The sequence below is a fragment of the Lagopus muta genome, chromosome 3 (assembly GCF_023343835.1).
Source record: "Lagopus muta isolate bLagMut1 chromosome 3, bLagMut1 primary, whole genome shotgun sequence".
Lineage (NCBI taxonomy): Eukaryota > Metazoa > Chordata > Aves > Galliformes > Phasianidae > Lagopus > Lagopus muta.
Window position 1 is genome coordinate 64792677 of NC_064435.1, and position 26907 is coordinate 64819583.

Below are 26907 nucleotides of genomic sequence, written 5' to 3' on the forward strand. Positions count from 1 at the left end.
CTGCAGTTAAGAAATAGCTGGGAATAACAAGAAATAGTTAAACACAAATTTAAACATTTGCCTACACTGCTAATAGACTGAAATAAAACGAAAGGATAAAAAAAGACCTTTTGGTAGTGTAGAACCCATATAGAAGTACAGATGTTACATAATTGAGCACGATCAAATTCCTGGACAAGCTCCAATACACATAAATAGAAAGTTTGCTGCTGTAAGTGGCTGTGTGGCCCTCTTCCCAAGGGCAGTAATAGAACCACAAAAAATCTTAAATTCTTAATGAGAATGTAATGAACTTCTTAAAATAAATAGAAAATAAAATTAAAACTCCACATAGAAAGAACAAAGTGTTCCAGAACTAAATAAATTCCTTGATGTCACCAAGGTTTAAAATTTAGTAATTACATGCAGATCAGTCCTATGGGTTAATAAATACAATGAAAAAAACAAAGATGCACAGCCTGCAGAACTTTAAACATTTGGTGACTGTATACACGGCAAAGCAGCATTTTTTCACAGTGCAGATGATAAAAAATACCTTATAATTCCAAGCCTATTGTTCCTAGGAAAACAATTACTTTTTCTCATTTATCCAAAACATCCTCACTGGTGTAAGTGATTTTAGCAAGTAGGGGTGGAAAAAAAGGACTGTATCCTGACACTGTGTCCTCACAGTCATACCCAAAGGCAATGAATATTTTACTGGGCTCAGTTGACAAAGATATCCTGTAGTACAGAGAAGATGAGTGGAACTCTGAGCAGAATCAAAATGCTTAATAAGCTTAAAATTAGTAATAATAATAATAATAAAAAAATATTAACTACAAAATAATTCCAGCACTTAATTCCCGTGAGTGCTGTCTGATTCTGCTGAATCTCAACTGAGTACACTCTTTCCACACAGAACTGGGAAACAGCAAATTTGCACCCCCCTTTAAGTTCAAAGCATGATGGTTGGCAAATATGCACCAATCAAACTTAGCAGCTATATTCTCTCAGGATTTTACTACAAAACCTGAAATGTGCCTTAGATTAGATTACCGCTTGCTTGACTCCATTAAACTTGCCTTTTGCCAAAAATAAATTATTTTCATAGTAAACATCACATTTCTGAAATCCAGCATTTTCCATATACATTTCACCTAAGACCTACTGCCTAGTGAAAATCAGCTCCATCGATATAACTGATGGCAAATTCCCATCTCAATCTCATTAATTCAGTCCTCCTGTGTACTAACCCAGACTTCTTCCCTGGCTAACACCTTTAGCAACACACACTTCCAGGGAGTCAAAACACACTCATGCCTTCCTAGATATAGAAACCACTGAGAAACCTTGGTCAAAGACACAGCAATACTACAAGACTAGCATATAAAAAAAAATAAATAGGGCTTTAGATTTCACTACATTACTAATGTACCGAAAAGCTAGTAAATACAATTTTAATACAGTTCTGGTAATGCAAACCATGTCAGATCTGTGACTACAAATTACATTTATTTGACAATTTCCCTCTGGGGTAGAAATATTATTCACCTCCTCCAAGGCACATTTCTTTCTTGCCCTTACAAAACTATTCTAAAATCACTGAAGATGACCAGTTTTCATGAATGAAGAGCAGGTTCAAAAGAGGGATAATTTTAAAAGCATGACCCAGTAGTTTTGAAATATTTTTGAAGGAGTTTCTTTGCAGAGTTAAGTTCTAGATAAAATCATTAATTCAGAAAGAGTTTGCTTATATAATTTGAAGTTTGCTGATATAGTCCTGGTATTACCTGTGTAGTCCTGGACTGTGGGAAAGCATTAAGTACTCAACAAAAGTACCAGTTGCAAATAGAAGCCTTACGTTTTTATAACAATATTATGATATTATGCATGTGTATATAAATCCATATTCCTAGATATATCTGCTGAGAGTTTGTCTTGGCAACTGAAGCAGTAGACCAGGAATGAGAATAAGTAGGGTTCTTTTGATACTGTTGTTCCATTGGAAATGCTGAATGCTATACAACTGAGCAACAATTTACCCATACTGCTGATACTCCCAGCTACAGAAATCCTCATGGAGAACTTCAGTTTCATTTTCATTATGTTGATTTCAACATATACTTCAAATTACCTCTATGTGAATGAGGCAAGATTCAAGCTATTTACTTCAAACAGTCAAGAACAGACAGAAGCAGAATGTTTTCTTCTGGCACAGTGCATATTTTCCATCACTGGCTGTCTATGGACAATTTTGTTCTTAGGATATATGCACAACTTGATGTATAGAATTAAATTACCTTCAATTTCTTCAATGGCCTAAGCTAAGCTTACTTTCAGGCAATAATTTGTGGTACTTCCAGTCATGAAATAAATTAATGAGATAATGAGAACAACTTGTTTTGCTAATTAGAATTCCACAGACTCCTACAGTCTCCATTACTTGACAGCATTGAGTATGGAATTGAGTATTTTGTGAATCTAATGCTAAGAATATATGGATCCAACATCTAGACTAACAGCATTTCCCTACTGAGAGAAAATAAAAAAAATTTAAAAAAAAAAAAAAAAAAAAAAAAAAAAAAAAAAAAAAGCAAGCAGGCAAGAAAGCCAAGTAATTTTAGATTAATCAGATACTAACATTATGAAAAATAAAAATGTGGGAAGGCCAACTGAAATAGGTTGAAAAATACAGAGTTTCTGCAATTACCTTAAGAGATGTGCTTCAGCTAAAGATGTGCTACTTGGAAAGTAATGGCAATGCATTCCCTTCTCAACATTAAAATGACCCTAATCTCCCATCTGATCACGACTGCTACTGTGTGCATCAAAATACTGCGTGGCAGCAAATGCATTAAAAGGGAAAGAAAAGCAAACAAACAAAAAATCTCACCATGCCTGACTCCAAAGAAGGAATAAAAGATTCAAAGAAAACACAAATAGTTTATCTGCACTCTTGCTGGTCATAGGAAAAAACAAGCAAGTAAGTGAAAAAACACAGCAGATAAGGTGCAAATCAACACTCATAAAACAAAGGGCAAAAAGTAAACCTAAACAGGCTAAAAAGAGTTACCAGAAGTTTTGGGCATGAGAATACATATGTTTCTGTGGTGGTGGGTACATTGGTTTGAGACCACTGACTTTCAAGGCCGGTTCCAACCTCTCAAGCTCAGGTGCAGACACAGGCCTTGTACCATGGAATAAAAGCTGCTCACAGGCTGTGCGCATTGCTAACAACCTGCAAAGGTTCAGACAAACGCAAGTACGTCCTGATACCTCAATGTTAAGACACACAGCAGTTATGTATAGGTTAATGCCACCCCTAGTTGGAGCTTTTTGTGCAAGAAAGCACAAGTAGACTTAGAGGTGCCAGGTAAGCCTTGCTATCACTCCAGAAAATATAAGAGCACAGCTAAATTCTGTGCTGTCCTTAAAAACACAACATGGCTCACATCACACGCTAATATGATTAAAAGCTCAGCTTATTTGTTAAGGATGAACAATATACTAAAATAACAACATTTAAAACACTGAACAGAGTCTGAATAAATCTGTATGCACCACACACAAGCTAAAGTTTTAACAAATCACATAGGACTGTCTTGGATAATCTTCCATTACAATTACCATTTTTGCCTGTTAGCTCAAAACAGATTTCTGAAAGTAAACTCCCACTTGCCAGTTTGCATCCACATCAGTTTGCCATCAAACCTTACCACATCTGCTGCAAAATAAATAGCACTGAAACAATGAGCAGCAGTGACTGCTTTGGTTATCTCATGGTATTCTATCTATTGTCTCAAGTATGATATTCAAATTCTGCTCTATACAGGTTTACTAATATTCTTACAGGTTTCCTAAAGGCATACTTCACCATTACAAAACACAATTTGTTCTTCAGGAAACATCTTTGAGCTGGTAATGCATCCTCTAATTTGCAGTATCTAGGGGTTTTTTAATAATTTAAACTGCCAAGAATTTAATACTTCAAAGCAAATTTTTAAAATTAACTTAAAATATTATAGACTCCTTGGCTTGTTTGAAAATGAAGCAACAAGAAAGAGTGAACTCAGAAGTCTGAAACACACAAGCTACATCAGTGACCATCTCAGGGGCTTCATTAAGCAACTTTTGATGACAAATGAATACACTACAGATCTTCAAACTGCACATTTTACCAAGACATTTCCCATCTGAAGGTTAAGTACCAGAAACACAAAGACCTTCACAGTGATCACAAACTGCTTTTTTCACTCCTTCAAAATACAACTTCTTTATTCATCTCCTTCCAGCCTAGTCTTGGGTCTCAGACCCCACTTACTCCAGTCTTTACTCCTAGTCTCTATCCCTGCTCCCCAAGTACTCTTCGCAGAACACATTTCTGTCCAACAAGGCTGTTCAGTGCCTTTCTTATCCACTGTTATGACTGTATTCACCTGCTATATGTGAATTCCTCCCTCTCCAGACCTGCACTTACCGCTTAGTCTGTAGGCTTGGCTGCTTCTGGTTCCAGTTCCATGTATTTCTCCGCAATCCTTTATTCAGCCTGTCCGTTCTCTGCCTACATAGTATCTACATCAGATGATGCTTTGTCATGACGCTTTGTTTTCTTGGTCAGTCACTGCCTCTCTTCTCAATGAGCTGATCTCTTTTTTCTTCCATGGCCAGGCTCTGTATTTCATTCTTTACTGTAACATCTAGTCCTGATTCTTTAATATGTGGCTCCCAGTGCCAGGCTCTAGAGGCACTTGTCCAAGTTCTGTGCTCAAACCCATCAGCTTCTCTTCCCTGTTACTCAAACTCACAGGAACTACTGACAATCCACCTAAGGAAGAAATTCTCTGCTCTCATACCACACCCTTGGTCCATGGCCAGCCTAGAGACCAGCTCTCTACAGCTGCAATCACAGGAGAAGTCTTCTTTTGCCCAAGCTACCAAAAAACTCTCCAGTAAGAAAGCTCTTTGTGGAGGTCAATAATGTCTAAAAAATCACTGATAAACATACTAAAAGATTTCTTTTCCAATGGCTTGTAATTTCATTAAATCCACATTGATTTTTATTTGCATAATAAAATGGCTGCCCCTGACAAAAAGAATCGTTTCCCCACTCCATTATACTTTGAGAAAGAACATTAATAATGCCATCTCAAAGGAAAGGTCATTTTTTAATGGTTGTTTCATTACAAACTCATCTTAAGCTTTATCCTTGAAAACTGTGTTAGCAAAAAGTATGTCAGTATTTGAGAAAGTTAAAGAAAACAGGGACTTGTAGGCTAACTTACAAGCATTATAACTACGTCTACTTGGTTTATATTTACATTCAATACTAAAAGGTTAAATTTAAAGGTTAAATTAATTTTGTGTTGTCATCCAATATGGGATTTTTACCTCGTTAAAATATAACCATTATAATAGACTTGAAGGTACACAGTTCCAAGAGATGTTTAAATTACTCTGAATTCATGAGCTTAAAATCTTGTCTAATAGAACAAAGTTCATAAGAACTTCTGATGGCAAGGAATCAGGCACTTCAGTACAGTTCAGTGCAACTGAGCTCAAATATTCAAGCTGATACTCTATAAGGACACACAAGAGATAAAACAGAAAAGTTCTGAAAACGATAAAATAAAAAATGAAGTGGCCTCAGGCTTCAAGATAACTTCTTAAAGTTTCACCTATTCACAAATACTCTGAAAGAAATTATAGCATATCAGGGTTCAACTTCAAAGGAATCTCTGCATGAGAAAATTTTACGGTCTATTGGAAAAAAAACATGTCCTTAGCAATGAATTTAATGTATTTAGGAACAACTGTGTGAAGTCTTCAGGCTCTAATATTTACTGTACATAATGTACATTTCTAAATTTGTGTATCACACACATTCCTCATTTCGTCACGTGCAGGTCATTACAAAGATGTGTTCTGACTTGATTCCACATTTGCGTCTCATCTTTCTAAAACCAGTGCTGTGAGCATCCAACTGCAAATACATGACTTTGATGTTTAGTCTCTAAAAGAGAAAAATGGGCAACTGAAAATATGCATGCAATTTTTTCAGAGGTGAAAAGTGAATCTGAGATGGAGAGCAGCACTTCAGGTCACTAGGTAGGAGTTTTATCTGTAACTGGCCAGGACACAAATGTTTCAGGCTTATCTTTTCTGTTTTCAAAAGCATACATACAAAGTAGAAGTAATGAAATCAAGAATTTATTATAGCAAGGCAAAGTAGTAGTAGTAGCAGTTCAATCTGAGCAGCAAAAAGCTTAAAACAGATCAATATCACACCTTTTCCAACTGTAGCATAAAGCCATTCACCTGTGAACAAGGCAAAAAAGAAAAACAGGTATGAAAAATATTTGAATCAGAAGTGTTCTACTGACTTGCAATGTAAAATTCACCATATTTCAAGTGTAAAGAACAGGTGGAAGACCTCAACTTTCTGCTGTAATTGAGCCGAATACTATTGACCAGGTCTATCTGTATAAACTGGGCAAAAGACATTTGGAACAAGCTCTGCAAACTACTTATTTTCATCTCCCATTTATTTTCTCATTTCATAAACTATTCTTATGCAATCTGAAGAGCATGTGGCTATTTCTTAGTGATTCTAAAGACTGAATCTCAAACCATGAGATACCATGGGATCATCCAATGATCGTACACCAGTAGATTTGATCAGCTACACAATTTCATATTATACTTAAAAATTAATTGCACAATTTCATTAAGTAGGTAGATACATCCATTTTGTAGATATGAAATCTAAGGAAGATTTAGTTGCAGATGAGAGACAAGTATTCGCAAGTCTGATTTCCTTTAATGGTAATTGAAAGTGCTCAGCATCACTTCAGAAATGAAACTGTAGTTTACATGACTAATGACAATAATTGCCTATGTAAGATAAACTGCATGGTAATTTTGTTTCTATTTTTATGAGTGTGAAATAGATGCTTCAAATCCAGTGCTCAGTGATGGGTATGGGAATGTTAAGAAAGATAGTGCTGGATTGAGAGTACAACACACCAACAGTAGGTATCCTGACATTTATATGTTATAGATAATATAAGAAAGTTGTGCATAAGGGAAGTAGTATCAATTGAGAACACAGAGCAGTTACAAGAAAACCCAAAAAATTAAATTTCCCATTGGGGGGGGGGGGGGGGGGGGGGGGAATAGTAATCAGGCAGCAAATTTGGCACATCCACTCGCTTTCTTTTTCTTTTTTTTTTTTTCCATTATTAACCCAATTCCAAATTAGTCAAATCACTACATTTTTATTTTATAATAAAGAGGTTGTAGAAAGAGATTGCCATAGTAGAAATCATAAGCAATCAGAAAAGAAAAAGTACCATCAGAAAGCAGGACAAAGAACAAGTAAACAACATCAAATAGAACAAGGAAAACTATTTACACTGTTTTCTTTTCCGTTACAAACTATTTTCCTCCCCAAAGCCGACAACCAGAAATAATATCACTAATGCACATCTTTCTGTGATCTAGCAATGGAAGTAAACGTGCATTGAAGTTTAGCTATCATTTTTATCTCTGCTGCCTTAGCTCATTAAAACATCTTTCATCCATCCCAACCACCCGTACTTCACTAAAAACGTCTTTAAAATGATTGCCCTTGCTCATGTAAAAGTTCTAAGATACTTATGGGTTTTGTTTTATAGGTCTCGGTTTTTATCCAAGCACAGATGAAGTAACCTTTGAAGATCAGATCACATGGAGAGTATAGTTAATTAAGTACTTTATTACTAAGAAACTTGCGAATAAAACCCAAGTAAATCAACAGATGTTTCACAAAGGAAAAACGCAAATATTGGAAAAGGTACTCCAGTTCTTTCCATCTACATCCCATTTTTAAGAACTGCAATTTTGGAATGGGGGGAAACAGGGAAGAATCATTAAAAGGTTTCAAAATTCTGATCTTTCTGATAGATTCTATTAACTGCAATTCTTGATTATTCAGTATGTGGTAATAAAACATCTGAACTCTGAAACATTTTTATCAGCTCCTTTCCTGTATGTAGTTTTGACTCCTGATTTTGATGGTGTTCAAAAACAGTGAGTTACAAGAAGTAGCAAATAGCTTAAAATCCTTGATTTGCAAAGTCTTTCTTGCATATCAGTGTGCAAGTCACCTAGTATTCTACTCTAGATTTTTTATTTATTTTTTTTTTTTTGCATGACAAACAATCCAAATTTCTTTCTTATTCATAGAAAACTCAGTCTCACAAACCTGACACTATTTTCATTTGTATTAAATGTTCCAGAAGATCTTTGGCTCTACTTCCATTTCTACATACTAAAATAGGAATTAAAAATTCTCTAAACTGTGTTTTTCCTTACAATACCTTAGGAAAGTAGGCAAGTATGTGGGTTTTATCAGATTTGAAATTCAGACTAGAAAACAAATAATTACATTTGTCTCATTTCTCTGGAATTTCAAGCTGCTTGAAATTCCCAGATAAAATAAGAACTGAAATAGTAATATAGGCCATACTCTTGCTGCAGAACAGGCTTACCACTCTGGCAAATTGAATAGAAGACAAAATGAATACATGTGTTGTAGGACAATTTGAGATTTTGTTAAATACTTGTTCATTTCTTCTCTACTTATACTCTAGCTAATTAAGACTGGCATGACCCTAAGAACACACTTCCAGATATCCCATGAATACAGGATAAGAAAGAAAATAAGTAAATAAGAAATAAAAATAAATCAATCAAATAATAAATTAAGCCTCACATCCAACGACTGCGAAACTGTCAGCAGATCATTACTGATGGTGAAGAGAACAAAACTAGCAGGTCTGAGCCAGTGGCCATGTTTTGGACAAGAGCTATAAGCACTGGCTTCTGTTCCACATGCTGCTCTGGGAGGCTCTAGGGCACTGCAAAACCAGCCTGCCGGAACATACTATCATTTGTGGTCTGTCGGACGCAATCAGTTGCGGCACAGAGAAACTGCTTATGAAGAAAAGCATGTATGTGTTCTGGGCTTTTTCAGCCTGCTCTGAGGTACAGGTATCAAGCACGGGTATGCCACTTTGCTTTCACTCTGCAATGTAACCGTCATGAAAAGGGCCTTGTGTAGTTGATATAAGACAGCAAACAGCTCTAAATCCAAGGTACATACATAGAAAATTGTTTAATAGTGATCTACAATAAAATACAAAGTCTTGCACCTAAGCAAGAGATGCAACCTCAAGGAATGACTGCAGAATTCACCATATATTAAAAAACAATTTTGGGAAATCTCACTTTGTAAAGCAGAAGGTGATTTCTCTACCAGCATCCTGTGAAGCCACCTCAGAGTGGAAAACTAAGTGAGACAGGCACAGTGAGCAGAAGGGGCTGAGCAGGCCTGGTGAGGCTTCAGTCACTATGGAGAGCTCAGCTCCCCAGCACTGCAAAAGCCCAGCAAGTCCAGTGTAGCCAGAGGGCACACAGCTGCTGCTGGCATTAAGAGGGCACATTGCCCATCTCTTGCAGCTAAAAAGAACCAGCTACAGCTACACAAACACACTTCTGCCACTGTTCACGGAAAGCAACTTGCTGTTTTTGCAAAAAAGATTCAAGACAAATGCAGAGCATATTTCTGCTAGATTAACAGAATACCACAAAAAAGCGTCACTGAACCAACACATGCCATGAAAAAGGAAGCAGTGTGCTTGAGCAAGCAAATGATTCTGTATGCAACAGCTGGAGAGAAATCATTTTGATGTTAAACATTTTCTAGACAGTGCAGAGGTGTCTCACATGGAAACAGTTTTAATGCAAGTTCAGATCTCACAGATCTGTCAGACCAGCACAGTACTGTTCTCACCCACAGTACAATTGTTTTTTAGAAATTAAAAAGAATGTACATATTTAAATGCTGAGCCTTTGCCAGGTGCATCGAATGAAGCTAATGTGGTGCTTGAACATTTTATAACTGCAGATGGCTAAAACCTACACTGTACATCTCAGTCTTTATTACTCATGCTTTTTAAGAGCGGCTACTGTAAATTTCTGGTATTTTTAAATTACTGTCTAAACCAACTGTTAGTTTTTCAGATACCAGAAGATGATGAAACATAGCGATGACTCGCAGGTAACTCCAAAACTGAAGTTAAAGTCATCAGCACTGTTTTAGAGCTTGCATATGGCAATACCCATGCAGGCAACAGAATTATTGCTTAACGTTGAACAGAAGCATAAAGTTATAACCTACAACTGCTGCTGTGCATTATGCTCTGTGAGCACACTGCGTGAAAAGAACATTAATTTTCACTGACTACGGTGGCTGCTTTCCAACATGGCTTCAAGGATTTGGGATTAGGATATCTGCCAAGTTATACACATGTAAGCAGAGAGCACAGAGGATGGGAATGAAAAAAAATGAGATACTCCTAGTTAGCACAGTGACAGTAAGCTTCTTTATCTTGAAACTTAGGATTTGTAAACCTGGCTTGAAAAGCAGTTGCATGAGACTTTGAAATCCAAACCTACAAGCACTGATTAGCCTGATAATACAGGATTCCTGCAGGACTCAAGAATTAGTATTAACAATAACAATTCTAATGGACTGTGGGCTTGGGAATAAAGAAAGATCTGCGTTCCACAAAATGAACTTTGATGTTTTTCTCAGCACAAGGCAGAAAACATGAATCATCCAGGAAGGAAAAAAACAAAACAAAACAAAACATTATCAAGGTTCTTTGTTTCCAGAAATTCTAAGGACAGTATAAAATGTCTGTAGAAGAAGCTATCTGTTGCATTTTCAGTGGTAGAAGGATGACCTTCTCCTCCTGTACTGAGAGAATTCACCGACAGTCCCTATTAACTGTAGAAGAGTCAGGAAACCAAAACAAAGGAGTAGAGAGTTAAAGATTACTTTCTGGAAGGTCCCTTAGCCCCACTAAACCTTTTCCTGCCATCTGTATTCTAAGATAGCACTATGGGACAGTAAGAAACGCAGAAAACGAGGAAATAAAAGTTCTTGAATATAACAAGTCTGAAAAAGAAGCAGATGTACACTGGATGAAACTGCAGTAGCTTCTGAGATGGTGGAGCATGGCCAGGTTGTACAGCTCCCCCCAAGAACAACCCAGTATGCATAGTGACTGTACTTTATGCTTTGTGTTTGCACCCACAACAGCACTTGCACTTTATTCCACTGTCTTTCAGCCTCGGGATAAAAAGGCTTTGAAATAAATTGACTTAGCAAGAACATCTGTTTTCTTCCACAGATAAGAACATTTTAAACCAGAACTTGCCACTCCTGCATCTTCAAATATTGCTATAGCTGTGTTATGAAACAAATTAGTAAGTATACACAAAGCTTAGTTCCCTCCATAGGATTTGTACCTAGTATCTTCCTATACTAAATGATGGATTTCTCTACTGAAAATGACACTTGTTTCACTAAGTGGCCTGAAAGAGCAAGCATAAGAAAGATCTGGCTTTCTAAATTGCTTTTGCTAAATAGTGTATGTAATACTATGACAGTGGCAGTTTATCTATCAAAACTGTTTAAAACCAAAGGTTGCTAAAATATATTCCTCTAAAAACAAACAAATAAAAAAAATAAAACCATCTCCTCTACCATCAAAAATATAGTTTTCCTAGGACAGAAAGTAGAAAATGGGAGAAAAGGGAGAGGTGATTTACTCATAAATGCAGCATCCATTCCTTATACTGGTTATTATGTAATAATAAATAAATGAAAAACTATAAAGATGTGGCCAGAAGTTTCTTATTAACTATCTGTTAAAATAAAGTTCTGTGGCTTTTTTTTTTTTTTTTTTTTTTTTTTTTAATATCAAATGATTAATAGAATCTGGTGGGCCAAGCACTTAGGAAAGAAATTGGCATAATGATGTCACAGCTTGCTTCACTAACTATTAAATATGCTGAGGTTAGAGATGACCATCACTTTCAGACCACAGATCATAAAGGCTGGTGGACGTTCATCATCATCTCCATCTCCATCTGAAAACAGGGTACTTTAAACGGGAGACTGTATGATGCTTCTAGAGTATCTGAGAAACTTAAACCAGATTTCATCTTGATCCTGTGATCCCTTAAGAAACAAACAGCAACTGATTCAGCCTCACAGTTGAGTCCTGGTATGTATGAAGACAGCCAAAGCCAAGATGGGAAGGGTGAAGGAAGAGGAGTTCAGCATTTTCTTACTGACCCCAGCATGGTGAGAAAGCAAAGCAACTAGAGGAAAAAAGAAGTAACAATGGGACAAACCACACACAGTGAATTAGGATGTGATGTGGGGTGCTACTGAATTTTTATTTTTTGTCCTTGCAAAATAATTCCTCCTACTGTGCTTACTAGCAGCCTAGATTTAAGTTACATTAAGATGTTGTTTGCAGCATTACAGTGTAAAACTTAGGGGAGTTCTATCATCTAATACATCTTCTGCTTTAACCTGTCTTCATAATCTGAAGGGCTTATACATTTATCCAGATTAGGATAGCTCAAAGGCTCAATTTAAAGAAGTTAGTAGCTCAAAACTTCACATACAATTCAATAACTCATTTATAGGCAGAACTCTTGAACAACAACTACAAAAATTAACCTTCTTTGCTGTCTCATAAGTATTTGGGCCAGAATAAAACTAATCTTACCTGAAAGTTAGTGATTTAAGAAAGGATGTTGTTTACAACAACAAAATGCAATTAAGAACGGAAAAGAGTACTACGAGTCTAAATCTGAGGAACTAGAGTAAAGGAAGCACCTACTTGAGCTGTAACAGTCAGATGTAAATCTTCCTTCTCCAACCTTCTTGTTCTATTGCTGTTTTTTATATACTGCTAATGCATTGCTTTCAGAAGTTACTTCAAAAATCTTTTCAATGGTGAACTCAAAACCCAAACATATACTAATGGTTTCCAGTTCATGTCTTCGAAAATGTGACACTCTTTCTCAGACAATATAATGACTAACAAAGTAGCCATTACATGTTTCCCCAGCCAAACAATGCATGCAGCAGGGCTTTAAAACCACTGCACATGATGGCTACACAACTCCAAAACAGTTTCCTCACTTACAAAGCTGTAGCCATGGCAAACAAATCCTGCTATGCAGATAACTGATCACATCTGCACCAAGAAACTAATCTGTTGCTGGAAATTCAGAAAATGTTGCCAATGTTATGTCTTCATAGTCCTTGTTTTGATTGCTAACAAAAATGTAAAATGTATGGCTCAGGTTCTTCACTAAATTTTCTGCCTAAGAAGCCTATTACCTTCCTCCTCTGTCTACGCATCTCAAAAACAACGTTCTGATCATCCCAAAAAGCTTCTTTGTGTTTGTTTTGAATTCTTGTCGCTGTTTTTCTGGGGGGACGTTAAAATGGGTGGGTGGTGTAATAGTGCAAGGAATAAGTCATTGAAATTTCCTTAATATTTCAATAGTAAAGTGTTCCAGATATTCTCATTTAAGTATGTAACAACCCATTTCAAATACTGAAGCTCTTCTTCATTTGGAGAAAGGAATGGTAGCAGATTTTTCTTTATTTTCCTGACATATCAGGGTACTTGGTAACTATGTGAACAGTTTCTTATATTAGTTTGAATTCATAACTTACTTTTAAGTTACTAAAAACACTGAGAACACATCAAGAGATCCATTTCACAGATGACAAAAAATAATTAGGTGCTTTTGCAAAAACAAGATTTCATCTAATAGTGAAGCAAAGCTAGCAAAAATAAAGCAGAGAAGCTCAAAACAGTCTCTTCAGACTAACAATTTTAGAGAAGTATTTTCTTTTTCAGCTCTATTATCACATGCAAATATTTTCACCCTCTGTAGCACTATACAAAATGGGACAGCATGGGGTAGAAAATTGTTCAGTGAACAATGATGGTGTTTGATTTCTAAAAATAAGCAGCTAATCCCCTCAATCCCATACCAGTTAGCTCAGCTTTCCATCTCACCGTAACTCCCAGACAGTGTGCCCTTCCAACTCTTCCCTCCCCATCCTAACACCCCTAATATATATCCCACAATTCATTGTTTTGGCAAAAAGTAGTGGAGCTTATGGCTGGTTCCAAGCTACACACAATGACTGGACAGCAGATAGAAGGAAAAACACTACTAAAATAATCTTTCGGTAGCCACCTACAAAAATAAATCTACCAAACCTAAGGAAATAAGTTATTTTTAAATTTGTTTCCCAGGCCAATAAAAGATGATGGACTGACAGCATGACTGCTTTAGTCTCATCTCCTGAGAAGTCAGATAAAAACAATACTAACAAGCCTACTGTAATTGCAACATGCTCCCTTTTTCCACTAATCACTGCCAGCACCAGCTGGGAAGTGTTAGAAAAAAGTATTTTGTTCTCTCTACATGAGTCAGCTTAATGCACTTTTTATCCTGGAGATACATTTTCATACTACATACCAGAATGTAATTCCAAGACACCATACAGACTTCTATTATCCTTTACAGAATTTGTATGTCATCAGAAGTTGTTTCCCTGTATTCTACTTTTCACTTCCACCATTTTTAGTCCACAGCTTTCCAGATTTTGACAGGGGAAAAGCTTCAACAACTCCAAAGCAGACTAATTCACCATTCCTTCGTCAGAACTAAAAAACATCAACTGTTTTAACCTAAATGCAAAGGTTTTTTTCCTCTTTATTTTGGTCTGGTATTAAACTTTAAGGAAAGTGAAAGGATCACTTCACAACCCTACCAAGTGAAAAAGATCACTCCTATGACAGAATTTCCAACCTCTCTTTCCATAGCTATCAAGCTGAGACACTAACTGGGGCAAGTACAACGAATGTGGATTACATTGTTTCCTCACTGCTGCTGAAATTGATGTTTTAACATTTGGTTACACAGTCCAAAGTGTACGAATTCAGCTTCAAGAAAAAGTCAATAGTCAATGCTGGAGTTTTTAAACTGTCCTCAACCTAAAGCCAATCTTAAACTCCAGAAGCTACTACTGACAAGATGAAATGGAAGATTCTTCAAAATGTTATTTTACCTACACGCTTTAACAGAAAGACAGAGACATCTTAAAAACTTGATTTCTTTCAGCAACAGCCAAGCCAAGAGAATCATAATTAACAGTTTTCATTGTCTCTCAGCTGGCTTTCTCAGTTTAACGCCCCATGAATCAACCCACTTTATCAGTACTATTCTTTGAATTCTCCTTAAGAACCAGAACTGATTACATGTGAATTTTAAGTAAAATGGCACAGGTGAAATACACTTACTTAGATATATAAATGTGATGGTTTTGATCTGTAAAATTCAGTTTATTTGAACCTAAACAGTATTTCTGCCCTTTCCATTTAGCTTCTAGTGAAAAGACAGAGAAGTTACCAACTACACAACCTGCTACTTAAACAGTTAGCATAGGTTTCTTAAAAGCACAGTGGAAAACTACTGGTCTAACAAGACAATCTCCCTATCATGATGCACTTAAACTACCTGAACTACCTGTTGGCTAATTCTGTCTCATTATGAGTAGCTATTTTGTTTTTAGAGAAGTGCATATATAGACGTGGCCATTATTAATGGAAAAGCTGAAGGTATTGTCCTTCAGACAATCGGCTGGTATTTGAAAAGAGGGTACAGACTAGAGACCGTAATCATAGAATGGTTTGCATTGGAAAGGAGCTTGAAGATCACCTGGTTCCAACTCCCTGTCACAGAAACACTTCCCACTAGATGAGGTTCAAAGCCTCATAAACAGCTTCTTTAAGCAGGATGTATGACATGGTCACAAACTATTAGTACCATTACATATGCTCATGAATTTGAGGTAGGGAAACAAAATTGTTTTGATGCCTGCTTAAAAACAGTTCAGTTATGAACTAAAAGAAATTTGTCATCAGAATGCTTAATGGTCCTTATCTCGGTCATATGATTTTTTTTTTTTTTTAATTTTTAAGTGAGATTTTACAGGTAACTGATGAATTGATCTACAATTTCAATTCAAGCTCTGGGTTTAAGAAAACTCATGGAAACTGCAGTCCTTACACACCACAACATTCAGAAGCATTCCAGAACAATATATATATATATATATATATATATATATATATATATATATATATATATTTAAATTCTAATCAGTTTTTGTCATAAGACAACACCTATACCTACAAATTTATTTGTACTAGTCACCATTTCTTCCTGTAAGAACTGTCTAAACTGACACTGAATAGTAAATTATTTCATGTTATGAGATGTATTTAATTATGAGCTTTGAAGATGTTCACTGCTGCCTACAATTAGGGAAGACAATGGATTAATTCCTTATATGTTTGTGAAGACAGCGATAAATATTAGCACTATAAACAAGACCCAGAGCAGATGCAGATTTCTTTAAAATGTTAATATACATGTAGCTGTTGTCCACTAGTAGACTAGTTCCTTGCTGCACACATTCAAATTCTTCAGAAAAGTGTTAGCCCTGTCCGCAAACATTGAGTGCTATTAAGTTCTGTATTAGATTTTATGCAAAACCCTTTTTGTACCTAAAGACATACTGTCTTTAAGAGGAAACATCTGAAGTTTGTACCTGAGATTGAATGAAGTCTGCTTTGTGTTATTTCAACAAAGCTGACAAAAGGCATGCTGATGTTCTAACCATCTATCTTCTTTTTTCTGTCAGATCTAGTAGTATTTCTCATCAGCCTTTACAACCAGATTGTTACCAGAAGTGCAGTGAGATACAGGTATAGGTCATATTAAAGAGTGACTTGGGAACAGTGCTCCCTTTGAACAATATAGAAGCTTGTTAGGACAAAGGTTTTATTATAAGGTTTCTATGTCTAATGATGGCAGAAAAAATTTCCAAGCAGGATTCCCGAGTATCAGCCTAATGACACTGGCTTTATTTAGGACACAATTCCCTCTAAATAGCACAGCAGAACCTACAGAAGCTACACAATGACTTATCTTCTCATTAAATGGAAGTACCAAAAGACATTAGTGAAAGAAACAGATTTCTAACCAGCTTGCTTATACATATATGCTATCATCTCAAACTGTGGATTAGTTTCCCTTCCTTTTTCCTCCCCATTCAAAGTTTCTCTCTTGAAGAAAGTTTATAAATATTTCCTTTTTAGCTGACAAATCAAGTGAGAAAGGAGGCCGTGTAATCTCATTTAGCACTGAGTTTCCCCCCCTCCTCCTCTAACACAGCAACCTGTCATTCTGATGTACTCTAATGTTTCTTTTAACTTGCAGTTGCATCAGCAATTCCAAAAGCAGATTTCAGCTGGGTTGGGAAGGGGTGGGGGAAGTATACAAGCCAGTTTTATAGTCCTGTTGACTTTGTATTCAAAATAAAGAGAATAACTGTCCTTAAAATTTAATGGTTCTATTGATAAAAACATTGGGGCGGAGGGGGGAACTAACTAGTTTAAACTGCAACAAAGTTAAGACCTCCAGTTAAGACTACACCTTTACAGGAAAAAAAAAAAGAAAGCACAACATGATCAGCACTGACAGAAACAGGTGCTACAGTTTCAACGTTTCTTAAATCCAGATTTTTTTCTTTCAGCAAAGCAACGTGTCTGGTCAATGCAAAGAACATCTACTGAAGAAATCACCCAAAAGTCATTGTCCAGTTTCCAGCTGTCCTTCAAAAACTCAAGAAGTACTTCCAGATAAAGCATATTGCACTGATTATTCCATTACCACTTTCCAATTCTCTCTGATGTTTGTTTGCATAAAAAATAATCCATTACGTACCTGTAAAACCTGTTCTTCTGAAGATGACATAAACAGATTAATTCATTTTGGTTTTGGCTTACAACAGCCAGGAGCACTGTCTAAAGGACTCATTAACAGCAGCAAGTCTCACCTAGATACAACCAGTATCTTTCCCCTGTAGGTTTACAGAGAAGAATTCAAAAGATACCCCAGATCATAAGTATCTGTGTACTTTTACTTTGTTTTTCATTAAATGAAGAGTTAAGGGTATGCTGCGGAGTGACATTTAAAAAATCCACCCTTCACAAATAGTAAATAGATTAAGTAAAAGTTTCCTGAATACAGAAGTTATAACATTTTTATCATTTAATGTACTTTGATTTTGGAATAATGGGATAAGCAATGCCTTAAAACATGCAGTAAAAAGTTATCCTTATTTTACAGGAATAAGCAAAGTGTAATCTAAAACTTGCCCAATCTGTTTGAAAAGCCAGGATCTTTACTCAAACCACTGGTAAATTAACTGATAAAGCAGAAATCTTCAAATGTTTCTGTCGTGCTGAGAATAAAGAACTCTGAAATCTAACACTCCTTTAGATACAAACTGGGAAATTACGTACCATCTATCTGAGACTCCAGTTGCTAGCTACTATAAAATATATTGATATTCATTAGTCAAGCACAGAACACTTGTAGGCTTGCTTTAAGAAATGACACAAATAAATATCATTCTCATAAAATGGGTTCAGCAAAGAAAGAAAAATCACCAACAAACTTGACTTTGTTGTACTGGACCTAAGAGCTGCTGTTCTCCACTCCAATCCAGTAAATTAGTTCTACAAAATCTCACTTCTTCAACTTCATTCTGCTGCTTTTTGGTAGAGATATAAAACGCTTACGGAAACATACAAACAACTACATTAAAAAAAAAAAAAAAAAAAAAAAAGCAATTTTGTAAACATACTTAGCTACTTCTTCCATATATAACAGATGTGTCTATCTTGCTTTAAACCATTTCCTTCAAATATTTTAACTTCAAGTAAACTTTGGGTACTGTAGCAATTGCTGAATTCTTTCCAATCACCTTCTGGTAATACAAGCCAATAAGCTCACTGGATTTTATTTTTCTCTGACCATCAGTGGCTATATTCAGTAAACGACTTGCATTGTTTAACTAAACTTTAAGATGACTAGAACTTCAAAAAATTTACGTTTCATGAAGCGTCTCAAACTGTCAAGGTGAACGTATGAAGGGCATTGAACTGGCCTACAGAAGTCTCTAAACACAGTAGTCTGTTTCTGAATCCAATTCCATTTTGTACAGCCTATAAGGAGAACTAGAATAAAGTGAATCTATTTATTAGAGATCCTTGCTCTACAATCTTCTCCTGATGGATCATGGCTACAAACATTCCTCAAAAGACAAAACAAATAAATTACAGTGAAGACTATTTTCTGGGCCAACATCAAAGAAAATCTGATGAAGCCTCTTTGCTTTTACAAAGGGGTCCAACATCCCATTCTCCTCCATTCAATTATCTCTTTCTGCAGAAATCGTGTACAATCCTGAACTGAAGGCATTCTCAAGCCAGATTAAATTCCTTAAGCTTCAACCCTGAACAGAAATGAATATGATTGAAAATGTCAAAACAGACCACAACAGAGAACAACATCTGTCTATCACTACTTACACAGAGACTTGTTTCCAAGAAAGTATCAGATGATCTAGAATACTCAAAACAGTCCTGATTAGTACGGATACACCTTGATAAATTCCTAATATTTCCCAACTAATAGCTCTGTAATCACTGCATTATTAATAACCATTACAGCACAGTTCAGTTCTAATTCAAGATTAACTCGAGATACTGCAGTTCTGCCACAGTTAGGAATTTACAGATCATCTACAATGCTGCAGAGAAGGCTCCACCCTAGAACAAAAAGCAGTGTAGAATCGTGCTACACTGTGCTACAGTGTAGAAAGCAGTGTAGTTCGTGCTACAAATCAGCCTTCCTCACCTTCAACCAAAGGACAGGAGAACACTTCAGCTGCCTGGCTGCAAGGTTTAGGAATTAAACCCAATTACTCCAAGTGGATTTGAAAAGTATATGATTGAACGTGGCATTCTAAGTTCATTTAACGCAGAAAGAAACAAGCTTATATACAAAAGGTACTAAGTAAGTATGAGGAAAAAAAAAAAAAAAAGCACAAGATCCTGTGATGCCCCTAATGCTAACTAAAGCCACAGTAGAAGAAATCAGTAGACCAGTCTTGCACTAAGGAAAAAAAAAAAAAAACAAACCTGAAAACCAAAGTCTGTTATAATACACCACTACTACCCTTAAATTCATAGCTTAATGTTTTTTTGCCATTAACCATTAACCTGGAAACGAAGAGAGCAAAAAAATCCTTTTACTCCAAAGCTACATTTTACCCATAAAATTCAACAACAAAATTAAATTTCCCAAGAACACAAGTTATACTGAGCTATAAAGCTCAATCATAAAATAAAAGTGCAAATAATTGAGCATATTATATGCTAAGTAACCACAATTATAAACAGATGTGTGAGTGTAAGGATGTGAATACTGTTTACATACTGTATAAAATAAGGAATGCAAGAAAACAAAATCAGACATCTTAATTAAATGTAATCTGCTGAATCACAGAAGGCCTCCCAGCAGAGCACTTCCTCCATAACAACTTGGATTTCATAAGAATGTTTCCAAATTTAAGATGTAAGCAGCTACAAACCTTATGAAAAAAAAATCTCAGTCATCCAGAATATGCTAAGTGTAGCAATGTTATATTTCTAAACAAACAAAAAAAAAAAAAAATCAACATAACCTCCTCTTTTTTTTTTTTTTTTTTTTTTTTTTTTTAAGAAAAAAGGTGTTACTTTCTGCTAATGCCTGCATCGTAGAAGATTTTGCATTATCAAAGATGTTATTTGAAATCTAGTAAGAGTCTATCTACTCTGTAATCAATGACATTGTAGAAAACGCAAAAGCAAAGCAACAGTAAAATCAATCAATCCTGACACCCTTGTATTTCTAAGGCCACGTTACATTCAGAATGTCTATAGGACAATTTTTTTCCAAAACCACATGGAAACGAGGGCACCTAGGCATTAGGTTCTGTATTGCTCCTTCTCTGTTCCTGCTCAACATAAATAGCTCCTTCCCAGGCTTCAGTGAGGTCGATGGACTAACAAACACTTCTGTTCAAATGCCAGGGAAAGGGAACGGGGCAGTACAGGGGCTCAACAAGGAGGCAGGAAGGGAGGAGTGAATCAAACAAGTAGAAAACAGGAAATATTAGTCCTCAAAGCTCTGGAAAAAAAAAAAAAAAAAAAAAAAAAATTCTTACAGACTCTTTCTGCAAGAATTTCCATTTTTAAGTTCAGGAATAATAACACCTGTCTATAAATCTTATGCAAATTTCTAGATCACAGAATCACAGAATCGTAGGGGTTGGAAGGGACCTCCAGAGATCATCGAGTCCAACCCCCCTGCCAAAGCAGGTTCCCTACACCAGGTTGCACAAGTAGGTGTCCAGGCGGGTCTTGAGTATCACCAGAGAAGGAGACTCCACAGCCTCCCTGGGCAGCCTGGTCCAGATAAAATTACAGCACCCTGAACCTTCTTTTTACTTCATTAAAAAGAAAAAAAAAAAAATAAAAAAATCTTACAAAACAAAGGTGAAGAATCTTTAGAAGAATCCTAAATTTGGGGGAGTTTCCAGAAGGGGCATAAAAGCAATTGTAAAATACACCTTTTCTGCTACATACAAAATAATTTCCAACAATAAAATGAATGTTCTTTACTGTGCTTATGATGAATAAGCTCTATATCCATCACTTATTTCTAACGTTCAATTAAGTCAAGTAAGTAATGGTGTAGGTTAAAAAGCTGAAGTCTGAAAGTCCCGTTTTCACAGCACTTTGCTTTGGGTAAAGGTGATTTCAACACAAGCCACATTCAGATTTCTGCATCTGGGACTTCAAATGATTTAACCAAACTTCCAAATTTCAGGAACAATCATGTGAAAGCTTTGGTCTTCAAGAAAAAAGAATGGCTCTGATAACTACTTATCCATCTCATGCCTAAGTTCAGTATTGTTTGTGACCAGGTATAAATTCAGTAATGTTTGTGAGAAGATAGACAACAATAGCAGAGGTTTAGCATGAGTAGTTAAAGAATTCCTCCCCTTTAGTTTCCAAAAACAACAGACAATACAAGATTTTAATTCTTAAATTTATTTTTAGCAGGATGTGTATACTAAGGGATGGTGACATCATTAGAAGATAGGTCCAGGGCCACCACCTGCAACAGAAGCTAGACAGATGTTAAAGAAAAATGACTTAAGAGTTAAAAACAATACTACTTACCCACAGTAGAGTTATGAAATTCACCTACTAAGCAGTATGGTTAACTTTTGATGCAGACATGACAGCCCATGTATTTATTTGTTGTCAAAATTTCCTGTACTCATGCAAAGCTTGGTTACTACAAATTACTTACCTGTAAATTTGCTTCAGAATGTTAACAAAAAAAAACCTGCAAATTTAGGTTTAAAAAGCCCTAGTCCAAAATTTGAAGACAGTGAAGGTTCTCTGGAAATGCTAATCTAAATACTTTTAAACCAGGTCAACAGCAGGTGACATTTCTAGAAATCAAAAATAATATAACCACTTGTTTGTAAACACAACTGGGTGTTGGACACAGCAGTTGGGTAGGATCTCAAAAATACTGACAGATAGATAATACTAATTCATCAAGAATTAACTGCTTCCTATGTTACTACCCAGAAAGCATGTTATGCTCAAAAGAATATCAATAGTCAGAAGATTTGTTAACAAAAGAACTGTCCTTGTCTAGAACAGATGACTTTCATCAGAAATTCAGTTTGGAAGTCAAAGTCTACAAACATACAGTTCAGGAAATATGTTCTCAAACAACTCCCTTTTTCCAGTGCTATTTCACATCTCAAGCCAAAAAATAAGGTTCAGTATGAGATACGGTGCTTCCTAAGACTGCAAAAATACAGTCCTTGCTTGATAAAATGAACATATCTAGCTGCAGGCAATTGGTATTTACACCAGAGAATATCCACTCCTTAAAGAGAATACAAATAGAGAAATTCAGTCCACTGACTATGGACATTATCATGAAATGCAAAATCAACATGTCTTCAAAGCTTCAGAATGTTAATCAGCCTGCAGTTCACAAACTAAAAGGCACTACTGGTAGTGAGTATAAAAGAAGTCACTTCACTCACCTCAACACAAGTTTAGAAGTTCAATTTCTAAGATTTGTTGTGTTTTTCCTATCTCTCAGCTTTTTTATTAGCACCTTAAGATAACACTACCTTTTTCAGGTGTTTTTTTTTTTTAGTCGCTTGTATTTATACCACAATGATCAGTCTAAAAACATTCTTAGGGTATACCTCAGCATCCTAGAACTTCATTTGTTTTAAAAAAAAAAAAAACAAAAAACAAAAAACAAAAAACAAAAAACAAAAAACAAAAAACCACTGTAGACTACTATTTTCTCCTTTGTAAGGAAAGGCCACTGAAACCAGTCCAAAACTAAAAGTGTGCTGTATTGGAATAAGATTCTTTAGCTATTTAAATAATTTTGCCAAGCAACTCAGTTTAAAGACCTTGGCAGCATGGGTACTAGTAATGAACTATGACTACTTTTCTTAAAGCTACTTTTCTTATGTGAACTCACTGACCTAGCAATATTGGGAAGTTAAACCATTTTGTATTTGTTGAAAACTGCCAACAAGAGTGAAACATGTTCAAAGTTGCACTCCATTTGCAATTCTTAATTATCTGGCTTCCACAGAAGTATCAACTTGTCTGAAGGACTAAAGTCACTACCTTTCAAGCAATTCACTAAATCAGTAGCCTATACCTAAATAGGTGTAATTGCAGGTAAGAATCTACAAAAAGATGACGATTGTTCCCAAAGTACTACAGTGGGACTGTGTCCTTCAAACACATTATATACACACATGGAAGATAGAGCAGGTGATGAAAAGCTTAAGGTTTCCTGTTCTTTCAGGTTCCATTGAGCAGCTGGATCATTTGCTACTGTAGTTAAAACTATCATGCATACCATCTATCTTACATGAAGTTGGTTGATATTCTTCCCTCAGGTAAGGACAAATACAGTGAAGCTGACAGGAAAAACCTTCATCAACTGCTTTTCTGTGAGGCACAAGAGCAAAGGTCAGGAAACAGTACTCTAGGAAAGACAACTTCAGACATATCACCAGTGTTTTCCTGAACCAAGACACTACAAAACTTGAGTTCAAGTTATAATGTTACAAAACAGTAAAGAAACCACAGTGTGAAGAAATCTTTCATGATAGGCCTGTTACAGATGAGACCTGAAAAGCAATTAATTTGTGTACCACATAAGGACTACATGCATATGCAACAATTACAGGACATTACAACTGTACAGCTACTTCCCCTTGCAAAATGATGCAGTTTCAATTTTACTGCCGTAACATCCAAGTTAGGGCTTGAACCTACATCTCAAATTTCAGATAATGGATTTGGGGAAGGAACAGACATGAAATTATGACCTATTTATGAAAGGTGTAGAATGCACCAGCAGTCTTGGCAGTTATTACACAGTAGGCAAGGAAAACTGGTGACTGGTAACAGTAAGCACTGGAATAACTTCGGATCATCCATTCACATTGATCTGTTCAATCTTTACCCTTCTTTTATTACTTATTTGTCCTATTCTACTGCCCCCTGCTGCTGGAATGCTGACAGCCAGCTGTAATTGATGCTGCGAAACCTAGAAGTGTTTTTTACTAATGTATCTTTGAGTCAGGTTAAAAAGTTACGCTGAATCCAGTAATTAAATTCTTATTCTGTAAGCAACGTCACAAACACACTATTATCAGAAAGATCAATCCTCTTCACAAAAAGGAAAATAAGCCTATAATACATAGCTAAAACTTACAACAATGAGAAGAACAAGAAAAATCGTATTCTGTGAAGAATTAAGTTCGTACTGCTAAGGATAAGACTTTCTACCTGCACAAATAAAACTAAGCCTTTACTTATCACGCAGACTGAACATGCTAAAAAACAAAGACAAACACTGAAATGATCACAACTGTAATATTACCTACTGTTCTGCTGATTTAATAAAGTTAGAATGTGAGTGCCAAAGAAATCTTGTTAAGAACGTGCTGGAAACAAAGATCTAGCTGGTATTTCCCTTTGAAGAGAAAAGTTGTTTAGGCAAGCTAAAAACATTTGCAAGATCAAGCTTTGTCAAAAGAATGGACTAAAACAAAACAATACGCACTTCCAGCTTATGTTCCTTCTCTGCAAGAAATTCTTTTTGACATCGTAGAAAGTCTGACAACATTCGAGTTAGCTGTTTCCTATCATCTATTTCAGCTGCCAACCTGCCATTGTAATCCGCCAGCAACATACATGCATCGTCTACCATTTTGGAAAGTTGCTCTCCAGATTCCTTGTCTAAAAGTAAGCAGAGAGAAACAGGTAAAGCATGACTTCATTCTATGTCATTGAGTTTGCATAAGAGCATTTCAGTTACTGGACCCTCAGCCCTCACCTGTTATCCTGTCTAACAGGGACACATCTTGGACCTCTAAAGGCAAAGAAGCTATCCTCTGATGAACTGCTGCATCCCCAGAAGCAGCATTTTCTAGTTCTTGCAATGCTCTAATGAGATCCATGGTCTGAAAAAGCATGCAAGATTGAAGACTAGTTTAAATAAAGAAATCCTACTATAAAACAGTATTTCACAACAAGGTTATGGAATCAATTTAACAGTGTTTTTAAAAGCATTTATATCAGTATCATATCAACACTCTATTCCCTTTCAGACAAAAAAAAAAAAAAAAAAAAAAATCAAACAAACAAATGTTGCAGCATTCCTTACTTTTATAGGTCACTTCTCTAAAACAGATTTTTCATTGAAGTTCTTGGCATAGGTCTACTTATATTTTATTTTTGACAGTAATTATTATCTTACAGTACCTTTTATTTTATACACATTTTAAAAACTATTTTCTTATACTTTTACCTCACTACTCCAGACTAGATCAGCAAACTTCTTTTGGAAGTAAGCTGTTAAATAGAAACACACTAAATCACGATTAGTTCAGGAGTCATTCCTTGCTATAACAAAAACCTTTTGAAATGAGACAGTAGCAAAAAAAAAAAACAAACAAAAAAAACAAAAAACAAAAAAAAAAAACACCAAATTTTAGAAGTCAGAGCAAAAAAGAAAGTCAGGCAAAATAGAAAAGAACCTACTCAAGCATCATGACTGCAACACTGAAAGATATTTTATTGTTAAATGCTACAAATCTTATTCCAATTACACGTGTTATTTATTACCACGCCAGAAATCAAAAGAGAACCTAAAACATTATCAAAGCTAATGCTAAAATTCTAAAATGGGCGGAATATGGTATACAGTTCACACATTTTTTTTGTCTTTGTGTCTATCTTATTGAAGTAACAGCACGTTCAATATCTCAGCTCCAACTTGTAACCTGAAGTACTTCAAGAAAGAAGTTTCATGAGGCCTGAAGTTAAACACAGTCCACAACCTTTGGTGGATTACACTTCACAAAGGGATAGCAAGTAACAGGCTAATTTTTACATTACTTTTCAGAAGCTTCAATGTTAGAAGGTGTTACAGAGCCAATGGTTCCTTTATACTCCTAAGAAAAAAAATCAGTGTAAATGTTAAGCTACCTTTTCCACAGAAGAACGAAGACTTCCAGCAAGAGGTATCGTCAGGAAACAAACTGATGAAGCCAGTAAGATTCATCTTGCCTCAAGGTTGCATGGACAGGTAAAAAGCACAGCAGTTTCTCCTTACAAAGCTAAAAGCTAATATGGGTCACAAAATACAACTAACCATAGACTGGGGAAATCTTGTATGCTATTGGGACGTAGTTCAGCCACTTGCACTAAAGAAAGGGGTGCAGTCATCCCTGTCCATAGAAGTAACTTATTAAAAGGAAAAGCAGAGGCCATCCAAAAATAAGAGCACCTGAAAAATTATCTACAAAACTATATGCAAAAACAGAATTTTTATAAATGTTGTTTTACCTGTGGAGGGTCAGTAGGAGAACTTCGAGGTGAACAGTTATTTTCATCAATTTTTATTTGTTCATACGTACGCTTCTTCACCTTTCTGTCTCCATCTAAATGAAAACAAACT

At 35.8% G+C, this 26907-nt stretch overlaps 1 protein-coding gene across 2 annotated transcripts in view; it reads right to left on the reverse strand.

The window, feature by feature from the left end:
- RPRD1A (regulation of nuclear pre-mRNA domain containing 1A) overlaps positions 1-26907 on the reverse strand; it is a 46655-nt gene that overhangs the window by 6143 nt on the left and 13605 nt on the right. For both annotated transcript variants that reach the window (XM_048938979.1, XM_048938980.1), the window contains exons 4-6: positions 26796-26890; positions 25282-25408; positions 25009-25184 (exon numbers count right to left, since the gene is read on the reverse strand). In XM_048938979.1, coding sequence (XP_048794936.1) covers positions 25009-25184; positions 25282-25408; positions 26796-26890 — 398 coding nt within the window. The remainder of the gene's footprint in view (positions 1-25008; positions 25185-25281; positions 25409-26795; positions 26891-26907) is intronic.